This window comes from Scomber scombrus, chromosome 10 (genome assembly GCF_963691925.1).
Source record: "Scomber scombrus chromosome 10, fScoSco1.1, whole genome shotgun sequence".
NCBI lineage: Eukaryota > Metazoa > Chordata > Actinopteri > Scombriformes > Scombridae > Scomber > Scomber scombrus.
In genome coordinates this window covers 24,817,270-24,836,941 of record NC_084979.1, presented here as the reverse complement: position 1 = coordinate 24,836,941, position 19,672 = coordinate 24,817,270, and the positions used below count along the sequence as shown (strand labels likewise).

Genomic DNA, 19,672 nt, shown 5'->3' with positions numbered 1-19,672 from the left:
AATTGATTAATAAAATACATTTTGATTATAATATCAGATATATTATATGATATACTTGATTGATTTGACTAATTTGGACTTCAGATAAACTTTTAAATACATTTTTGCACAGAAGGAGGCTTTTGGATTTTGGCCCCTCATCATTTACATTGTAGGTGCATTATGAAGGCATCTTCTAATGACCAATATGAACAGTAGGAATGATTACACTAAAAGAAATAATGTTAATGTTATGTTTTTAAGACAAACTTGAAAAACTGTGAACCTGTACTTTAACTAGTAAATACCTGTGTTTGTTGGTTGTACTGTAATATTGCTTACAGGCCTGCATTTTTGTTAATAATTGATAATACTTTCGGTCCCCCCATCATTTACATTGTAGGTGCATTATGAAGGCATCTTCTAGGGACCAATATGAACAGTAGGAATGATTACACTAAGAGAAATAATGTTAATTTGGGTGTTGACTACTATTCTGAGACAGACTTGAAAAATTGTGAACCTGTCCTTTCAAAATTACAACAGGAAATATTAATAGATAGTAGGGTGGTCCACTATAGTGTTAATGATTCATAATAAACAATGACAGATTTCTGCAGAGAGGACTCTAAGATAGTTAATGAATCCTGAGGGAAATGTATTAATGACAGAACTATCCAAAGTACATTAGACCTGTTAAAATAAAACCATTTGAACCTGTAGCATAAGTGTTTGTCCCATCTCTGACAGACACGCTCGCAAAATAATGAAAGTTGTATAAAATAATTTTTTAGAAGAAAAAATAAAAATACAATAATTATTTATTTATTTTTAGGGGTGCTGAGATCAAATTTAGGGGTGCTTGAGCACTCCTAAAAAGGATCTAATATCGCCAATGATCTCATCCGCTTTATAAGGCTTTCTTTAACATGTTTTAAAATATATAAATGTGTCGTAGCCTATATATAGCTTTAGACATATAAATTAAAAGTCAAACTAACACCGGGCCTTTTTATACTCTGCACTCTGGATTGTTCCTCGGCAACCGTGACGTCACCTCCCCGACCAATCAGAGAGCTCGCAGCGGTGACGTTGCTATCGCGAGGTTTATCAACATTAGCTCGGTTAGTTAAGCTAGCCGCGAAAAGAAAATAGCTTGATAGTGTTGCCCTCCTGTTTTTTTTTTTATAAACACTTTTTCCTTTCTTCTTTAAAGCGCACTGAAAACGAACTAGGTGCATAGTTGGCCTCGAGATTTTGTCTTCTCCCGTCTGCAAGAAAAAGGACAAACGTCGGGGGCCTTTTGGGGTTTGCACGGTAGGTGGAGTAAACGCAGCACGATCGGCTAACTTAGCAGCCAGGAGGAAATGGGTTTGTTTTGGATGCCTCGGAGCATGTCCAAATCAGGTTTCACTAGCTCATATCATCAAATCTAATCTGTATCGTTGTGTCATTAGCTTGTCAATTCTGTCATGGTCTTTTAATATGTTGTCTTTACGTGATTATAACGTTATTGTTCATGTAGGTGCAAAGTGTGACCAAGCTGTGTCAGTCTTGCTCATGTTTCACTGTGTAATCAATGTGTGTGTGTGTGTGTGTTTGTGTTTGTGTGTTTCTCTACCACATATAACAGGATCCCAATGATGAGTTATGCTGAAAAGCCTGAAGACATCACAAAAGAAGAGTGGATGGACAAATTAAACAATGTGCATATTCAGAGGGCGGATATGAATCGGCTCATTATGAATTACCTGGTGACAGGTGAGTCTTGAGATGAGTGGCTGTAAAATATTAAATGTAGGATTGATTTTTTGTGTAAGTGACCTGCACAATGACCACAATGGCCACATGACAAATCATTAAGTGCAAATCCACAAATTCAAAGACTACATTATAGTTTAGTTTATTTTGCACAAGTTAAAATTTACACAAATTATAGATAATATACAGTGCAGGGAGAGGCAGAAAACCCAAATGGGCTTTTCTAAACATTCGGTTTAAATGACAGAAACGTCATGTTATGATGGATACAGTGTTTTCTGTTTTAACCAATGTGCATTTCCTGTTAATATCACCAAAACAAAAATCTCCACATAAAAAAGTCAACTCAACATATCAGCTTCAGACGACCAAAACTAATCTGGATCCTTCAATTGGATCATTTCAAACAAATAATTTCTCAAATCACTGTACCAGGATTATTATAGTAAACAAAAACTATGATTAAAACTAATTCTAGCAGTGAAAAGATAATCTTGTTAACTAAAATAAATATAAAAACTACAATGAACAATGCAAAACGAAACACAGTTGCAGATAAAATCAGATTCATATCAAGTTTTGCTTTTGATTTAGCTCCATGTGATAATTACTCTGCTGTGGGTTGAGCATCGTTAACGGTTAAAGAATACAAAAATAAAATGGCTTTGCACAATATGGTACCTTTTTAATAAACAATGACTTGGTTAATCATATTTGGTGTCATGCATCCTTTTCAACTTCTACAAATCAAAGCTTTCCTCTTAATACCTGAAAAAGCAAAAACTTAATAAAAACTAAACTGAAACTAGTCAATTCCTCAAAATAAAACTCTTTAATCACTTGTTAAACTATCTAAAACTAAACTGAAAAACTAAATAAAAATAAAAACTAATACAAATTTCAAAACTGTAACAACCCTCCAGTGTACAAAGAGTGATGGAAAACCAAATGAAATTCATTCTCGACAACACAAAGATCACAAAAAACACCTGAACGTTACTCTCTGGGAATACCAGCCAAACTCAGTTGCCAGCAGTAACGTTCCAGTTCTTAACTGAGTACTCATGCAGCTTCGCCTTCTCTGTAAATTTAATTTCAAATTTTTCTGTGTTGTAATCGGCTTTGATTCTAATGTAATTTCTAAGCTTTGGCTTCTTCCATTGTTCCTTATGGATCTTTAATAGTTGTTGTTAGTTGTTGTATTTTACATTACACTTGAGTAGAACTTAAACTGAGAATACAACATTCGTAACTATCTCTCATGTCTTTTCCTCTCTCTGTATCTGTGTCACATGTTTCGAAAGAGGGTTTCAAAGAGGCTGCGGAGAAGTTTCGGATGGAGTCTGGGATCGAGCCGAGCGTGGACCTGGACTCTCTGGATGAAAGAATAAAGATTAGAGAGATGATCCTGAAGGGACAGATACAGGAAGCTATTGCACTCATCAACAGCCTACACCCAGAGCTGCTCGACACCAATCGATACTTGTATTTTCATCTGCAGGTACACACAAAGCCTCGTGTTTGCCATCATTAACTCTGATTATAGTTTGTGCATTTTTGAACTGGAGACTAGTTTGTGGCAAATTCTGCAGGCCATGCGGTAGACAGAAGATATTAGGTTGAGATTTATAGATGTGGACTTAACAGCAGTGAGAGTAAGCTACAGTGACAATATTGGGAGCAAGTGTGAATAAACATTTAACCCCCTCCATCCAAGTGTAGGAAATAGGCCAGTCTGCCTCAGTTCATGATGAGATTATGTTCTTTGTCGTATTAACTTGACTAAATAGGAAAATATTGTGACACTAGATAAATCCTGATAATGCTCGACTTCAACATTCACTGCTTGTGCTTAATTTTCTCCCTTGCAGCAGCAACATTTGATTGAGTTAATCAGGCTAAGGGAGACTGAGTCAGCGTTGGAGTTTGCCCAGACGCAGCTGGCCGAGCAGGGGGAGGAGAGCCGCGAGTGTCTGACAGAGATGGAGAGAACACTAGCCCTGTTGGCCTTTGACAACCCAGAAGATTCCCCCTTTGGAGATCTGCTAAACATGATGCAGAGGCAAAAGGTAGGCTGGTTTATTTCAGAGTTCTATTAGCTTTACTGATTCATCTCACTATTTAAATCACTGAAAGAAATCTGAGATGTGCAAAATGCTTCTTAATTTTGTCCTGTTTCAGGACAAATGAACCAAGAACTGTAAACATGGTGATTTTCATGCTTTATCACCATAACTATGTGGACTCATGTGGAGGGAAATTAAATATTTTGAGGCTGATTTTACTGTGCCTTTATGTGCTTATTTATTTTCTCCGCTGTCAGAAAGAGATCTAAAAATAAAAACTGTCATAAAGCGTTGTAGTCGAGACTGCATCTCAACCTTGAACAGGTAGAAACAGGACAAAAAAAGAAGCCTTTTGTAGCACAACATACATGCTTTATGACACAAGCTGAAAACAACTTAACACCTTTTCACTTTCTAATGTATCAGGGAAAATTCCTGCACTCATTATAACGTGTGTACAGTATAATTTTACCATTGTTAGTTAAAGATGTAGCATAATTATTAACTATTGCTTTTACAGATTAGGTGTTCAACAGTTCATGATCAGTAGATAGCTTTAATAGTTGTTTTACACTCAAGCTAAAATTACAAAATCCTATGGTTAGTCCGCTTATCTTTTCACACTACATACAAACCGCACCAGAGTCTGTTGGATGCATACCGAGAGGCCTCTTTCCACATGATTTGTTCTTCACTAGAGTTTGATTGACAGACAACTAAACTAAACAGGGAAATGCACCAGTGTTTTTTTAGAGGTCTGAAACCAGGCAACTGACATCTTGCCTGTTGTTGAAAAAGTGTCTGTGTGACAGCATCTAAGCATAAAGACTAAAGTGAATTCAGAGGATGCATCATTGTGCAAGAAGTGTGTTTATTTCATCTTGACATTTACACGTATTTTGGTGCACAGGTGTGGAGCGAAGTGAACCAAGCTGTGCTGGACTATGAAAACAGGGAGTCGACGCCCAAGCTGGCTAAACTCCTGAAGTTACTGCTGTGGGCACAGAACGAGCTGGACCAGAAGAAGGTGAAATATCCCAAAATGACTGACCTTAGCACGGGCACCATCGAGGATCCCAAGTGAACATAAGAGACAAGAACAACCACCTTCCACGTCCCCTTAATTTATGATCAGTCAGTGACTGTGTGACAACCAGGTAACATATATGTATAAACAAATGCTACATTGTTTTTTCATGTTTCATTCAGGAGAGTCAAGACTTCACTCATTGTGCAGACTGTAAATTGCTGTATTTGCAAAGTGACAGAAATTATTTAGTTTAAATACAGATCCTGGATTTTTAGAAAGATCTAGGAGACAACAAAATTCAAATAGCTGTTTTATATTTTGTCTTTCTAAAGCCTAAGCCAGTAAGTAGTATTATTTATTGTGACAATTGTTTCCCCCACCGTGACATTATTTTGCCAGAAAGAGAGTGGATGGTACAAAGAAATAATGTTAATACTGTGGCGTGTGTGGAGTCTAAATATAGGCTGCCGAGGACTGAAGAAAGTACAATGTGCAGACAGACAATTAACCTTTTTAGTGAAGAAATATCGAGACTGAGAGCACTGCAGGAGTGTAGATGTATCTTTGTTTGATGTTTAAAATCTAAATTTCTTACCCAAAATGTGACTATTTTTCAATTAAATATAAAGATGGACTTTATTCATGTAATACAGTTTTAATTCATGTTAATATTTCAAAAATATACAATTTTATTTAGTATGATGTTTGGTGATTTGAAAAAGAAGCGACCACACCTGAAAATCAGATTGTAATTTTACAAAAACATGTCTTATAAATATATTCTGCTGGTCTCACGTGTGTCTTGAGGGTGAAAAGGGTCCTGAATGACTGGTTGAAATCAGAGACGGATTTCTTAATGAGTTGAGCCCACAAAGCTTCTTCTCAGTCTACAGTAAGTGCTGCCCCCCAACATGCTCCAAATGGTGAAGTTTGGTTTCATGTTACAAAGGGGTTCAAGTTTAGATTAAAGTCCAGCCAGTCTAAGAGATAAAGGCGGGGATTTATACGTTGCTCGAGAGGAAGGGATGCTGCAACCAAAAAAAACATGCAAATGAATGACGGGGCTGTCAGTTATTGCTTCTCTCTAGTTTGAAATCTCACATTTAAAATAATCCATTCAGACTAAATCAGATTCTTTAGTTCATCAGCTTTGAATCTGAATTAGTGTTTTGAAAAAGGGTCACAGAAACCTTCTGTCCATTTTGCCACTTTTAAAGCTGTTAGTATTTTCACTTTAACTGCATGTAAGTGTATCTTTTTTTTTTCAATGGGAAAAGGCACTTGTGCTCGTTTATTTTGTTTATTTTGTTTACTTTTATAAGAAAAGAAAACTTGCTGCTAGTTGTCCATCCTTAATTTCTTTTAAAGGACCAGTGTATAATGTAGTGGCATCTAGTGGTGAAAATGCAGATTGCAACCATATGATTACCCCTCCTCTCAACCCCTCCCTTTCAAGTGCGAAGGAGAACCTGCGGCGGCTGCGAAAGTTCGAAAGGCCCTCTTTAGAGTCAGTGTTTGGTTTGTCCATTCTGGGCTACTGTAGAAACATGGCGGTGCAACATGGCGGGCTGGAAGAGGACTTGCTCTCTCATTAGATACAAAGGGCTCATTCTAAGCTAACAAAGGATTTTTATTTTCAGGCTATTATACACTAATTAAAACACCCTTACAAGAATATTCTAATCCATTTCTGCCACTTGATTCCTCTAAATCTCACACACTGGTTCTTTAAGGTTGTATTGTCTTTATAGATATTGGCTTTGACAAATACTGAGACCCAGAGAACTCGCATCCCTTTTATTATTCAACATTTTTAAGATCAGATTTGCAATTATTAAAATAAACAAAACTTTTGTGAACCATAAAAGCAGTTTCTTCTTTTTCTGAGTTGTGTGTGTGTGTGTGTGTGCATGTATGCAAACTTAAGCAGAAAGCCACTCATATAAATAAGAGTGGAGTTACTTTATAAGAGGGTTGTTTATAAAGCTTTTTATTTCATTTAATAGTAAAATCGGAAGCTTTAAACAACCCCTCCCCTGTCTTTAAAAGGTATAGTATGCAAATTTAAACCAGCAAACGCCTCTCTCATCAGACTTACAAATCATAGCCAAGTGCTTTTCTCAGTTTTGTACCAACAAGTTTTACCTGTCTGGCTCGTCCGCCTGAGGATATGAGGTGTGCTTCAACAGTGCCTAAGTGTGGGCGAGTCACTCGGGTAACAGAGCAGACTCCAGTATTCTCTGAATGGCTGACAAGCACGTATCCGGAGAGTGTAGGAATGATTTTGATGATTCGCTGTTGGATCTCAAGGTTTACACAGGAAATGGTTCAACAGGAGAGAATGGAAAAGACCAAAACTTGTGGCCCAGGTGAGACTTCAGATTTAAATCTAAGAACATATTACAATCATTTTGTTTATACACAATTCCTAATAAGCTTCTTCCAAGTTTTAGTCTGGCATCTGAGCTAAATATGTGGAATTTTTAAAAATGTGAAACATGCTACGTTCTTAAGGTCACAGCCTACATTACCTACCTATTATTTTCTATGTTGATTTTCAATATGCTTCTCTCTCCTTTCTCTCTTTCCTCTTTATTTCTACTTCTCCTCCTCTCCCTCTCTCTCTCCCTCTCTCTCAACCTCAACCGGTCAAGGGCAACATGGCCGACCACTTAGAGCCCAGTTTTGCCTGATGTTTCTTCCCATTAAAAGGGAGTGGGAATGTTTGGTCTCTTTAAAGAGTACGGTCTAGACCTGCTCTATGTGTAAAGTGCCTTGTGATGACTGTGCTGGCGCTGTGTAAATAAAGATTGATTTATTACATGATACATGATTTTGCTGATGGAAATGATATACTGTGATTTATACCATGATCTACCTTGATTATATACAGTAATTTCAGTAGTTTAGACATTATTCATGTGGCCCTGGCTGCTGTAGGAGTGTGTACGTGTGTGTTTACCCTTCTCCTAAAGTCACAGTTTACATTCACCACACATAACTCCTACCCTTCGTGGTCACAGACCTCTGGCTCAAAAATGGATCCTGATGCTGTTTATTGGCACCTGCCTCCTCTTCTGTGCCCGGATGGCCATGCCAATCTGTGCAGTGTCAATGGCATCCACTTTTCACTGGAGCAAGAGCGATTCTGGACTGGTGATGGGTGGGTTCTTCTGGGGTTACTGTCTCACACAGATCCTAGGAGGACATGCCAGCGACAAGTAAGCAAATTAAACAGCTCTGCTTGGTATATTTATATTGTAAAGATGTAAAGTTTGAGGATTTAAATGTTTGTCGTTCTGTCAGAGTTGGAGGAGAGTGGGTCCTGTTCATCTCTGCAGCCTTGTGGTCTCTGATCACAGCTGGGACTCCTTTTCTGGCCCGGCTAGGCTCTCAGACCCGCGCTCTCATGACTTTGGCCAGATTCCTCATGGGACTATTGCAAGGTGAGTGCTGTGCTGTATTTAAATAAGCACTTAGATAAATGTGAATAAATGAGTAATCTTAATTTGACTGGCAAACTGGATTTTTCGGTTTTCAAAACTGGCTTAAAATTGATCTGGATCCGTTGTCAGAGTAACAAGCTTTAAAAGGTTCAAGCTTATTTACAGTCTTGTGATGAGCCACAAACAAATTCACTTTCAGATACAACTGACCCTTATTCAGAGGGACAAAGAAAATGTGCTATTATTATTTTAAAAGAGAGCATATAGTAGATCCTTGAGAAACCCAACCCAATGTTTGTTCAAGTTGTCCGACCAACTCAACCAGAAAACATGACATTTAAGTTTGATATGTTAATCAAAATGTATCATTTATTCACAAAAAATGTGGGCCTGTAAGCCATTCTACAGCGCAACCAACAGATACAGTGTTTACTAGTTTAAGGACAGGTTCACAATCTTTCAAGTCCGTCTTAATACAACATTCAGGTGCCAAATGAACCATGAAACAGGTTTTTCTTGCTTTAATTATTCCTCGTTTTCGTATTGCCCAGGATACAACATTCCTTCATTACGTACTTACATCTTAAGTGATGGGGACACAATCCAAAGTCCTCTTCCTGTTTAAAAATGTATTTAAAAGTTAATATGAAGCTTCGGCTGTCCAAATGAGTCAAATTAAGTAGATATCTTTCAACTTTACAGTCTTTTTAGTGCCAAATTCCCTCTTTTTGTTTCTATACTTCCACCACAGAACAACAGGGAAACACAAAGATGCTAAAAAGACTGTAAATGTGGCAGATATCCGCTTGATATGACTAACTCAGATTGCTGAAGCCTCATAAAAACTTCAAATAAACTTTAAAATGTTTTTTTGACTGTGGACACACCATGAGGAATCTTTTAATAGCCAGTATGAACAGGAGGAATGATTACAACGAGGAAACCCTTTTTGACTGTTGACAGACTGGAAAAAATGTGAACCAGATAGATCAGAATTTAGTGGCCACTAAATCTTACTCACTGATCCTTTAACTTTACTCATGTTGCCTTTATTTCAGAACGAGCTCACTGTAATGTGAATTAACAGGATAATTTTAGCCTGACAATAACATGTTAGCCTGGGTCAGTCAAGCCACGTTTAAAGACAGGACCCAAATTATACACTACAGTAATGTTGGCTGAGCAGGTAGAGCGGGTCATCCACTAATTTCAGGGTTGGCGGTTCAGTCCTGGCTCCCTCCTCGTACCTAAATGTCAAAATATCCTTTATAGACACTTAACCTCATGTTGGTCCTGTAAGCAGGGAGGCTCTGCTGCACACAACCTTGTGTGTTAGTTTGTCTGTGTGAATGAAAACACTTCGAGGAAAAGCAACATCTATGCAGTCACTACGTTTACTATAAAGCCAGTTTATCTTTGAAAAATACATGCAGCAACACAGTAATAATTGTAGTCACATCATGGAAATGCTACATCTTTATACGTCTTTGTTCTTGGTGGTTGAACTTTAAACATGATTGTTTTTTCTCCCTCTTGTTGTAAATCAACTTTTATTTACATTAAATTATTTTTCTCTGACGGGGAGTTGAGCCACGAGGTGTTTCTGGAAAATAAACTACACACACACACAACATTATATGTACAACACTCAGTGTACATTTTAAATAGAGCAACTAGTAATCTGTAACCTATTACATTTCCAAACTAACCTTCTCCACCCTGACAGTACACAGTATGCCGTATGCACATACCACAGTAAATGGTGTTAAGCATGTATGCGTTGTCTGTCATTACCTGTTGTCACATGAAGTGTAAACAATACTGTCGCAATCTGAATAGCTGTGGTCTTTTTTTCTTTGACAAGGTGAATACTTAAAGTTGCCAGGAGCCCTTTTATACGAGTCTCTGACAGGGTTTAGATTTGGCTCATTAATGGTGACTGAAACATTGAAGCTCATAGGAATCATATAACTTCTGTATCAGAGTGTCCGATTATCTCTTCTAGGTGTATTTTTCCCATCGTTGGCCAGCCTGTGCTCACAGCGTGTGGTGGAAGGAGAGAGAGGGTTTTTAATGAGCACCATGCACAGCGGTAGCTATCTTGGGTATGACACACACACACACACACGCACGCACACAAATCTACATTTAAACACACCATCTATCTCTTGTGACACCTTTTCTTTTCATTGCTCTCTCAGTACATTGTTAGCAGGCGGGCTGGGGTCCCTGATGCTGGATTGGTACGGCTGGGAAAGTATGTTCTACGCCATCGGTTTCCTGTCTGGACTCTGGGCTCTCGTTGTTTGGCAGTATTTTCTAAAAGGTATATCACCTGAAACCTTAAATGAACCTTAGATTGTCACATTTATGCCCTAAATTACCTGGGTAGAGAATAGCATCAGCGTTATCATTATAAAAGCTCTATGGGTGAAAATCTTGGCAATGCCTAGATGATAAATCCTACTGACTTTGGCGCTCCCCTGACTTTTCCTCTAGCGCCACCATGAGGTTTGCATTTGTGCTTTTGAGTGAAATATTCCAACATCTATCTAATGGATTACCATGACATTTGGCATACAATGTGATTCAGGTAAAGTTGCCCCCAAACAGATGGAAAAAAGCGTCAACTCAGAATGGAAGATGTCGAGAAGACGCTGGATGAGTCTGTTTAAGAAGCCTTCTGTCTGGTAAAGCTCATATGTTGTTGTTGTTTTTTTTTATCCTTCATTATTTTTCAGTACATGATGGTTTGAGTACATCAACCTAATCTTTCTCTTTGTCATCTTCTCTTTAAGGGCCATGATCTTTGCTCACATGTGCTTATGCAGCACAAACTACACTTTAATCTCATGGCTGCCAACATACTTCAAAGAATCATTTCCTCATGCCACGGTATTTGTTTCTTCCGTCATGTGCTCTCCTTTAGCCAAGAAACATGCAGCATCACTGTACATTAGCAGGCCTGTAGGCTGCTTCATGTTCACCACCCTGTTTAACTTCCAAATAGGTTGTTTTTTTCACCGACTTGTCTCTTCTTGCAGGGATGGGTGTACAATGTCATTCCTTGGCTAGCTGCAATTCCATCAGCACTTGGTGGAGGATTTGTTTCAGACTTCCTCATCAGCAAAGGTATTAAGCAAGTGTCATTATTCTTACATTCTTTTTAGGCTTTTCAATAGAAGATAATATGATATTTATATATGTTTATAATTTGTGTTTTTTTTGTCTGCAGGATATAGTGTAGCATCTGTGAGAAAAATAATGCAGGTAAATATGAGACCGTTGTGTTTGTGCAGCTAACCAGTGTATAAAAGTCAATGTTTGAAGTGATTTAAAAAGTGTGTGTAGTGAGATGTTTGTTCTGACTGTCTGACTGACTCAGGTGTTCATGTTTGAATTTTTGCAATCTGTTTCAAACATGTACTTACAAGCCTAAAAGCCTCCCCAGGACAGACACACTGTCAAAATAAACCGTGGCCAATATCCTTTAAATACCAAACCAGTAATTGTTATAACATATCAGGTGCAGTATGTACTGGTTTGTCTTTTATAATTGAAAAGTTTGACTTTGAATTTAATCTCTTAATATCTAAACAAATACTAATATTTATCAAACAGTGAGTGATAGCAAAATCCAATCCTTTTGTAGATGTATTTAGACTGTACTGTATTGTGTGGACCCCAGGAAGCGTAGCTATTACCATTTGTAATAAATAATGGGGATCCTAATTAACTAAACTGTAATGCTGCATGTCTTTCCCTCCTCTCTTCTCTCTCTCACTCCCTCCTCAGTTTTTCGCCATGGGCGTATCGAGTATGTTTATCATGCTGCTGTCTGGAGCTGTCAAATTTCCCTCCGCTGTCTTTTTTGTGTCTGCTGCTGTGAGTGTATCGTCATTCACCAGCAGGTATGTAAAAAGTTTCTGTTTATACATGTGGGAATGTATGTAAGGGGAAGTTTATAAGGAAGGGTGCACTGGCATTATTCTCTACTTCAAGTCAGAATCCATGAAAAGACCAAAACCAACAATGTGTAGTTTGTTTCTCAGTTATTTCTGACTTCCCCAACTCAACTCAGCTTTCTTTATATACCATGAAGATCTTTAAAAACGGGTCATAAATATGTGCTTTAATTTCTTTAATTGAATTTCCTAAAACAGCTGACACTGTTGTTTTTATCAAACTGTACTCAAATATGAGTAACACATGTGTTAGTAGAATTAGTTTAGTTCAATGTTTATTTTCTATGTGCTTCTCTCTCTCTCCTATTCTTCCTCTCTCTCCCCTCTACCCCAACCGGTCGAGGCAGATGGCCGCCCACTTTGAGCCTGGTTCTGCCTGAGGTTTCTTCCTGTTAAAAGGGAGTTTTTTCTTGCCATTGTCGCTAAATGCTTGCTCATGTGGGAATGTTGGGTCTCTTTATAAATTAAAACTTGAAGAGTACAGTTTAGAACCTGCTCTATGTGTAAAGTGCCTTGAGATAACTTTGTTGTGATTTGGCGCTATACAAATAAAGATTGATTGATTGATTAGTTAATTGTTGCTCTTCCTCGGATTTGTTGATAATAACGAAAAATGTAGAATATCACCGACCTCATCCTTTAAATTCAGTCATATTTTTGATCATTTTTAAATGAGTAAATCAGAGTGATCATCTCTAAATGTGCTGTAGATTTAGCTGTTTGCTGTTTCTGTAATGAGTTTCATTGTGTTTCAGTGGAGTGTCTGTGAATGTGCAGGATCTCACACCTTCATGTGCCGGTTTTCTTTATGGTGAGTTTCTTGTAGCTTAACTTTCAGTTTCATCAAACTGTGATGATGATGATGATGATGATGATGATGATGATGATGATGATGATGATGATGATGATGATGATGATGAATGTCAGGCAGTCGGTTAGTTTACCACTTCATCCAATTTATACAGGTATTTGATGGATTCCCAAGAAAATTTGTTCACATATTCATGTTCCCCAGAGGATGAATCCTAATGACTGTAACTCTTCCTCGTGTGCCACATTGCGGTGCTTACCATTTCTGGTTTTGAGTAAAATATCTAAACAACTGTTGGGTCGATTGCTCGGAAATTTGGTCCAAACATTCGTGTCTCTCTCAGAATAAACTGTAAACACTTTGGTGATCTTTACATTTCCCTTTAACGCCATCATCAATACCTTGCTGCTTATGACAAGATACCTGTAAAACTAACTTCTTTTTTAGTGATGAGTATCAAGTGTTGGCGTGCTAAAACACCAAACATATTATACCTGCTCAGCATCAGCATGTTAGCGTTTAGCCCAAAGCATCACTGAGCCTACCTATATCCTCAAAGCTGCTAACATAGCTGTCAACTCTCAGTCTTGTTTTAACATTTTGGGTTTTTTTTGTTTATAGACATTTAATCAATATTTCTTTTCTGCAACAGGTTTTATGAATATGTTGGGTGCTTTCATGGGTAAGTATCCAAAATGTTTATTCCTTTTTTTTGTGCAACATATACAGGAAGAAATGTGTATTCACTCAGTGGATAACAAGAAAAATAGAAACTGTGTCTGAAACTGAACTAAACCCCGACTGACTTCAAACTTGTTTCACAGGATTGGTGATGGTCTCAGTGTCAGGCTACCTGATTGATGTCACTCTGTCGTGGACCACAGTGTTCTCCCTCATCATTTTTGTAAATGCTACAGGACTCACAGTCTTCCTCCTTTTTGGAGACGCTCGTCGTGTTGACCTGGAAGATAACGGCGAGATCATCGTGATTTGACCCAAAACTTCCTGCTGTGAATACCAGTCAGTGTCTGATGTGTGAAAGTGTGCATGCATTTGAATATTCTTTAATAGACAATCACAGTACAGTGTTTATCAGGAATGACTACAGCTTTGGATGTTATCAAGTCAGGTTTACTTCATCACTTTTGACAAGAGAATCGTAGTTTTGCTGATCATAAAATTATGTAGAAATAGACTTCCTCTCTTGAAGATGAAGGAAGTGAAATATCTCAGGCTAGTTTTTGTTCTGTTGCTTTTACCAGAAGCCGCTCTGGAAAACACCGTCTGCTAGATATGAATTGCAGGGTATAAATGTTTATTACTGTATAAATATTTAATTTAGGAAGTGTGATTTCCACACAGACATGTTTACATTAATAATGACTACATGCAAAATGCAAGCTGCTGATTACTGTAACATCTAAAAACAACAACCATATGTTAACAGATTAATTGCAACCAAACTCTTTCAGGGCAAATTATAGCGAGGTAAAGCTTGTTCATTTGTCAGAGAGCTTTGGCTGAACAGAAACTCGTTGTTAGATTTTTGGGGGGTTTTGTTAACAATAAGAAGTCATATTTTTTAACTGGTCGTACAATGAAACCTTTTCGGGTTTATAAACAGGATGCACTTGTTTAATGTTATTTATTGAATTTTGATCTTATGAACTCGGTGAGTCTGATCTGTTTGTCCTGTGTGTGCCACAATGTTCAAAGCAACACAACAAGAACGAGTGAGGAGTCGTTAATGAGTGAAATGAAAACAAAGACTTCACATGAACTTTGTCTACAAGGAGTTGAGTCTGTTTTATATATTTATTCATATAAAAATACAATGTTGTTTTTGAAAGTTTGGCTGTTGTAAACTGTTTTGTACGTGTGTCAGTGTTTGTGATGTGTCAACATTTTAATGAAATTACTTTATTTAATATCTGTAACACCTTTTTTGAAAGGAAATGTGTGTGTTTTTGGGTGTATGTTGCTCTATTTTTTTAAAATATTTAATAGGATTCTTCTTGAGATACATTATCTCTTTTACAACTAAATTATTTGACCAATTTGATTGCATTGATCTACCAAACTGTGGTCCAGTCACCTGAGCATTTTACCAAAAATATGAAAATTGACTCAACTATTATGATGTATTGATTCATTATTAGTTATTTAAAATGTAGACATTGTCCTCCAGCTGACACTCAAACACCAGATGGTTAGTTTACTGAAAAATAAATCTAAACAGTAGCAGGAGTAACAAATATTAACCTCAGCTTTACATATCTGTATGTCTGTCATTTAAATGTAAATGCAAAAACATGTTTTTTTTAAGAAGGTTTTTCACCTACTCAGTGTTATTATCCATCCATAAGACAGATGAGACAGCGTCAGACTGCAGATGCTTTAAATACAGAATAATTTATTTTTCTAGCTGCTCTGAGTCTTGTAAAGCTTTTGTCTCAGCACATTATTTTTAGCTTTTTTTCAAGCTGCGTGGTACAAAGTAGGAAAACTGCAGGCTGCCTTTGAAGCGTTGAATGTCATTGATTGAGAAGTTCAAGATGAAGAAATAAAAGTTTTATTTTAAAAGATATGAAATGTCTGTGTATGTTGACTGCATGCAGTGAAAGCTCTCATCTGAAATAGTTCATCTGCACAACAACACAACAAAACAGATTTTGAGATAAGTTGATGTGCATTTTAATGATCTGTGTGTTTTGACAAAGAGAGGCGCATAAAACAATGTTGGTACTTAAATGAGGAGATTAATGTGAAGAGCTTTTCATTAGTATGGAGGGGGGGGGGGGGGGAAGACACATTTTTCTGATTATTATGAAAAAGTGAACATGTTATATCACACATCATTTACACATGGTTGGAGGCAGACACTCCCTGTGTAACTTCTCCAACACCTGATTAATTTTTCTAGACACAAATGTTATAAAAACAAAAGCACCATTATCTCTGACAAATGAAGACATTATGTGTAAATGAAAGGACAATAAATCAGCTCATACTCTGATAATAATACAGCTAGCTTGTGTTAACTGCTGACTACAATTTATATTCAAATGGAGCAAAGATAAGTGGAAAATAAACTATATTGTAGCCACAGACTTTTCTTTAAAATGTAAGAATTATTCAAGCTTTAGTTGTACAGTCATTATAGAGCCACCACATCTCCACACATTAGCAATATATTAACAAATATTACAGTTTTTTCTGAATGTTTAAACACTAACAGTGATTCTTGAAGAAACTACCTTTGAAACCATTAACACTGTTACCAATGCAACTTTAATCATTGGTCCCAACATTACTTTGCCACACTGATGCATGTGAAAACACTTATAGATATTGAGCTTGAGCACTAGTTTGTCATGTCCAGAATACACATCCATACTGTAGACATTTGGATACATGTGTGTATGTGTGTTTACGGCATATATGACAACATTTTACTGCAAACTCCTCTGCACATAGAAAAAGTAAAAGCCACAAGTGTTCTTTATTTATACTATCAGAGTGTAGTTGGCGCTTCATGTGCTTATTCAAATGATGGTGTGTGTGTATTGTATTGATGCAAAAACACTTTAAAAATAGAGTTTAAAGAGTTTTGCAAGTACTATCATATAATGTTCTGCTGGTTTGGTGTAAGGTACTGTGGGTAGTGTGGAGAGTTTTGCTAAATAGCCAATAGTTTCAAAGATAGTGCCTAAGCAATAAGAAAAAAAACTGTAATACATTTTAGATTAGAGCAGAATAAAACAATGAAATTGGCAATAAAATAGCCCAAAGTAGCATTAAAGGAAGAAATACACCAAGGAAAAAATGTGTGTAAGGTTTTATAAATGTAGATAGATAGATAGATAGATAGATAGATAGATAGATAGATAGATAGATAGATAGATAGATAGATAGATAGATAGATAGATAGATAGATAGATGTGGCTGTTTTCATTGTTTTACTCGGTTGCAAATGAGAAATCAATAAAACAAATATTTTGATTAGATTTTGCTCCTTATTTTATTCATATTATCATAAAATTACTTCTGGGGGAATCGTTTCAAGCTGATTTATTTTACCTCCTAACACATTACCAGAGCTGTGCTGCTTTATTGACTCTACATAAATCACATTCAAGCCTCAGAGTTTATAGGAGGCTAAATATAATATATTCTTAATGGGGGGCATCTTCGAAGGTAGGGGGAGTTTATTTATAGCTTAAAAGAAGAAGAGAATTCAAAATGCTTTAGATAAAACAAACAGCATCAAGAACACATGTAGAGGAAACATGAGATACTATAAAAAGAGACACATTTAAACTGGATAAGGGAACTTTATATGAAGTTGAGCTGACAGAGGGAGCCCGGAGGAAGGAAACGGACCATGTGGGAGTTCTCCATCGATTCACCGCGGCTCCGGTTTCAGCACCCCGGTCAGCGCATCATGTAGCCCGCAGTGCTTTTCCGTCCACGGGGATGGAAATGCAATACAACCGGCAGCCGATCCGATACATTATATTAACCCCAGTCTGCAGGACGCGTTTTAATGGGGGCAGCATCCAGCGTGGATCCACGTCATGACGTTATTGCTTTAGCCTATGAGGACCGGGACATGAAAGCCGCACGCAAATCAGCCTTTTTTTCTCGTGTAGAGAAATGTTTAAACCTTTTTCTTTTTCTTTTTTTTTTTTATTAAAACCGAGGAATAGTAGCTGTCTGTAGAAGCTTTGTCTTTTGGTTATGTCTCCATCTCCTGGCGCAGAGGCTGCCTGGCTGGACATCAGTGGGCCTGCCTCCGTGAACGGTATTGTTTGGTTTTTTTTACCTTCACGGATTCTCTTTTTTGAATCATATATTTCCTCTAAACAGAAGAGAAGAGTATCAGCTGTAAGCCATCTTTAAAAAAAAAAAAAAAGACAAAAAAAAAGAAAATCAGCTGCAGTGTTGTTGAGGATTTGAAGGCATGCAGCTGCGCACATCGGAGCCGGACCGCAGAGACTGGACAGTTAATTATGGCGTTTATTTGAAGGCACACACAAGAAGCTTCAGTACATTTCCAGCCAAGGACATGAAGAAGAAACAGAAGAGGCGTATTGTCTGATTCCCTCTGAGCTCCTGTGTTTTAAAATGGGCCTTTTTTTTTATTACAGTCTTGTTATATTGGTATAAAAGGAAAAATGAAATTATAAATAGCTTTGCATGATGGCGCTCAGGCCTTATTCATCCTCTCTCTCTCTCTCTCTCTCTCTCTCTCTCTCTCTCTCTCTCTCTCTCTCTCTCTCTCTCTCTCTCTCCCTGTGTGTGTATGTGTGTGTGTGTTCTTCTTCTTATTTATAGCCTTCAGTGTTTCATCTTGTGATGGTCAGATGCTCATAAAGCTCCAACTTCTCCACATTAAAAAAAGAAGAAGGGGGGGGGGGACAGGGATTGCCACTCCTCGTGTTCACGGCGGACCTTGATTTATCAGCCATACAATTAAGGCACGCGGTGAATGCCAAGAGAGGAATCACGCGCTCCGCGTCCTGCATCATTCATGAAGAAGATGGAGAGATTTTCAAACATCTGCAGAGAGAGAGAGAGAGAGAGAGAGAGAAAGAGAGAGAGAGAGAGAGAAACACCTGGCTAGGCTACACAAGAACAAAGACTACCTGTTTTCTCTCACCGCTCAATTTTTTTTTTTTATCTGCAGATTTTGTGTATTTTGACCTTCTATTAGGTTGTCACATTTATCAGGAGGTGGGTTAGTGCTTCTTCAGGAGGTGCTTTGAAATGTAATTCATGATTTGGCAACGGAATATGTTAGGGGTGCAACTACATTTTCATTACTGGTGATGGTGAGGATTATGTTTTTACTGATTTGGTTTGTTTAATATAAGAACATAGGAAAATCTCAAGAGTGTATCTCAGTTTCCAGAGTCCAAAGGGATCATTTTAAATATCTAAACCCAAAATATATTCAGTTTGTGTTACATAAGACAGAGAAAGGCAGAAAATCCTCACACTGGATAATGCTCTTGGTCTTGGTCTCATTAATAGGCTACATGACTCAGATTTGATTTGTAAATGAATACTGTTCTGTCATCCACTAGTGTATCATATTTACCTTTGGGGGGGAAATAAACATAAATATCATTATAAATTGGTGTGTAGTTCATCTTTAGAGTCATTATTGTCTTCTCCATAACTAATAAACTTGTAACAGGCCTATTGCAGAGGACACAGCTGCCCTCTTTAGACTTGTAACACCTGAGCACCTCCTGCTGCTGCTGCTGAGGGTGGAAACTGGTCAGCAGGCGAGCAGAGAGGCCGACATCGATAACTGAAAGTGCTGATAAATGGTTGAAAGGATCAGCAGTGGTAATGTGGCTGCAGACTTGACTGAACCTACTGAAAAAAAGAAAGACTTAATGAGACATACTGTTTCTTATGTGAAAAATCTTTGCAATAAAATCGACTTTTATGCACTTAATAATGTTAAAGAAACATCTTGTTTAATATTCATTTAAATGAACATGAAGCGTCATACTGGAGCTCATCTAACTGGGTTTTGAGGTTATATATCTGACAGAAGGGTTAATCCGCCACTAAAAATAGCTCCTACGAAATGCCCTTTT

The 19,672-nt window shown here is 37.5% G+C and overlaps 2 protein-coding genes across 2 annotated transcripts; both read left to right on the top strand.

Annotated features, from left to right (window-relative positions):
* Nucleotides 1-1,089: 1,089 nt before the first annotated feature.
* On the top strand, nt 1,090-6,696 carry LOC133988285 (glucose-induced degradation protein 8-B homolog). The gene is made up of 5 exons (XM_062427887.1): nt 1,090-1,296; nt 1,613-1,740; nt 3,045-3,241; nt 3,612-3,809; nt 4,717-6,696. The coding sequence occupies exons 2-5, from the start codon at nt 1,620-1,622 to the stop codon at nt 4,888-4,890; spliced, it is 690 nt and encodes a 229-aa protein (XP_062283871.1). The 5' UTR covers nt 1,090-1,296; nt 1,613-1,619; the 3' UTR covers nt 4,891-6,696.
* A 384-nt stretch (nt 6,697-7,080) lies between these two features.
* Nucleotides 7,081-14,052, top strand: LOC133987696 (voltage-gated purine nucleotide uniporter SLC17A9-like). Its single transcript, XM_062427140.1, has 13 exons — nt 7,081-7,205; nt 7,860-8,057; nt 8,143-8,282; nt 10,288-10,387; nt 10,484-10,608; nt 10,876-10,972; nt 11,081-11,177; nt 11,327-11,414; nt 11,518-11,552; nt 12,078-12,193; nt 13,003-13,058; nt 13,711-13,740; nt 13,883-14,052. Exons 1-13 carry the CDS (start codon nt 7,081-7,083, stop codon nt 14,050-14,052), a joined length of 1,377 nt encoding a protein of 458 aa, XP_062283124.1.
* The last annotated feature ends 5,620 nt before the right edge of the window (nt 14,053-19,672 follow it).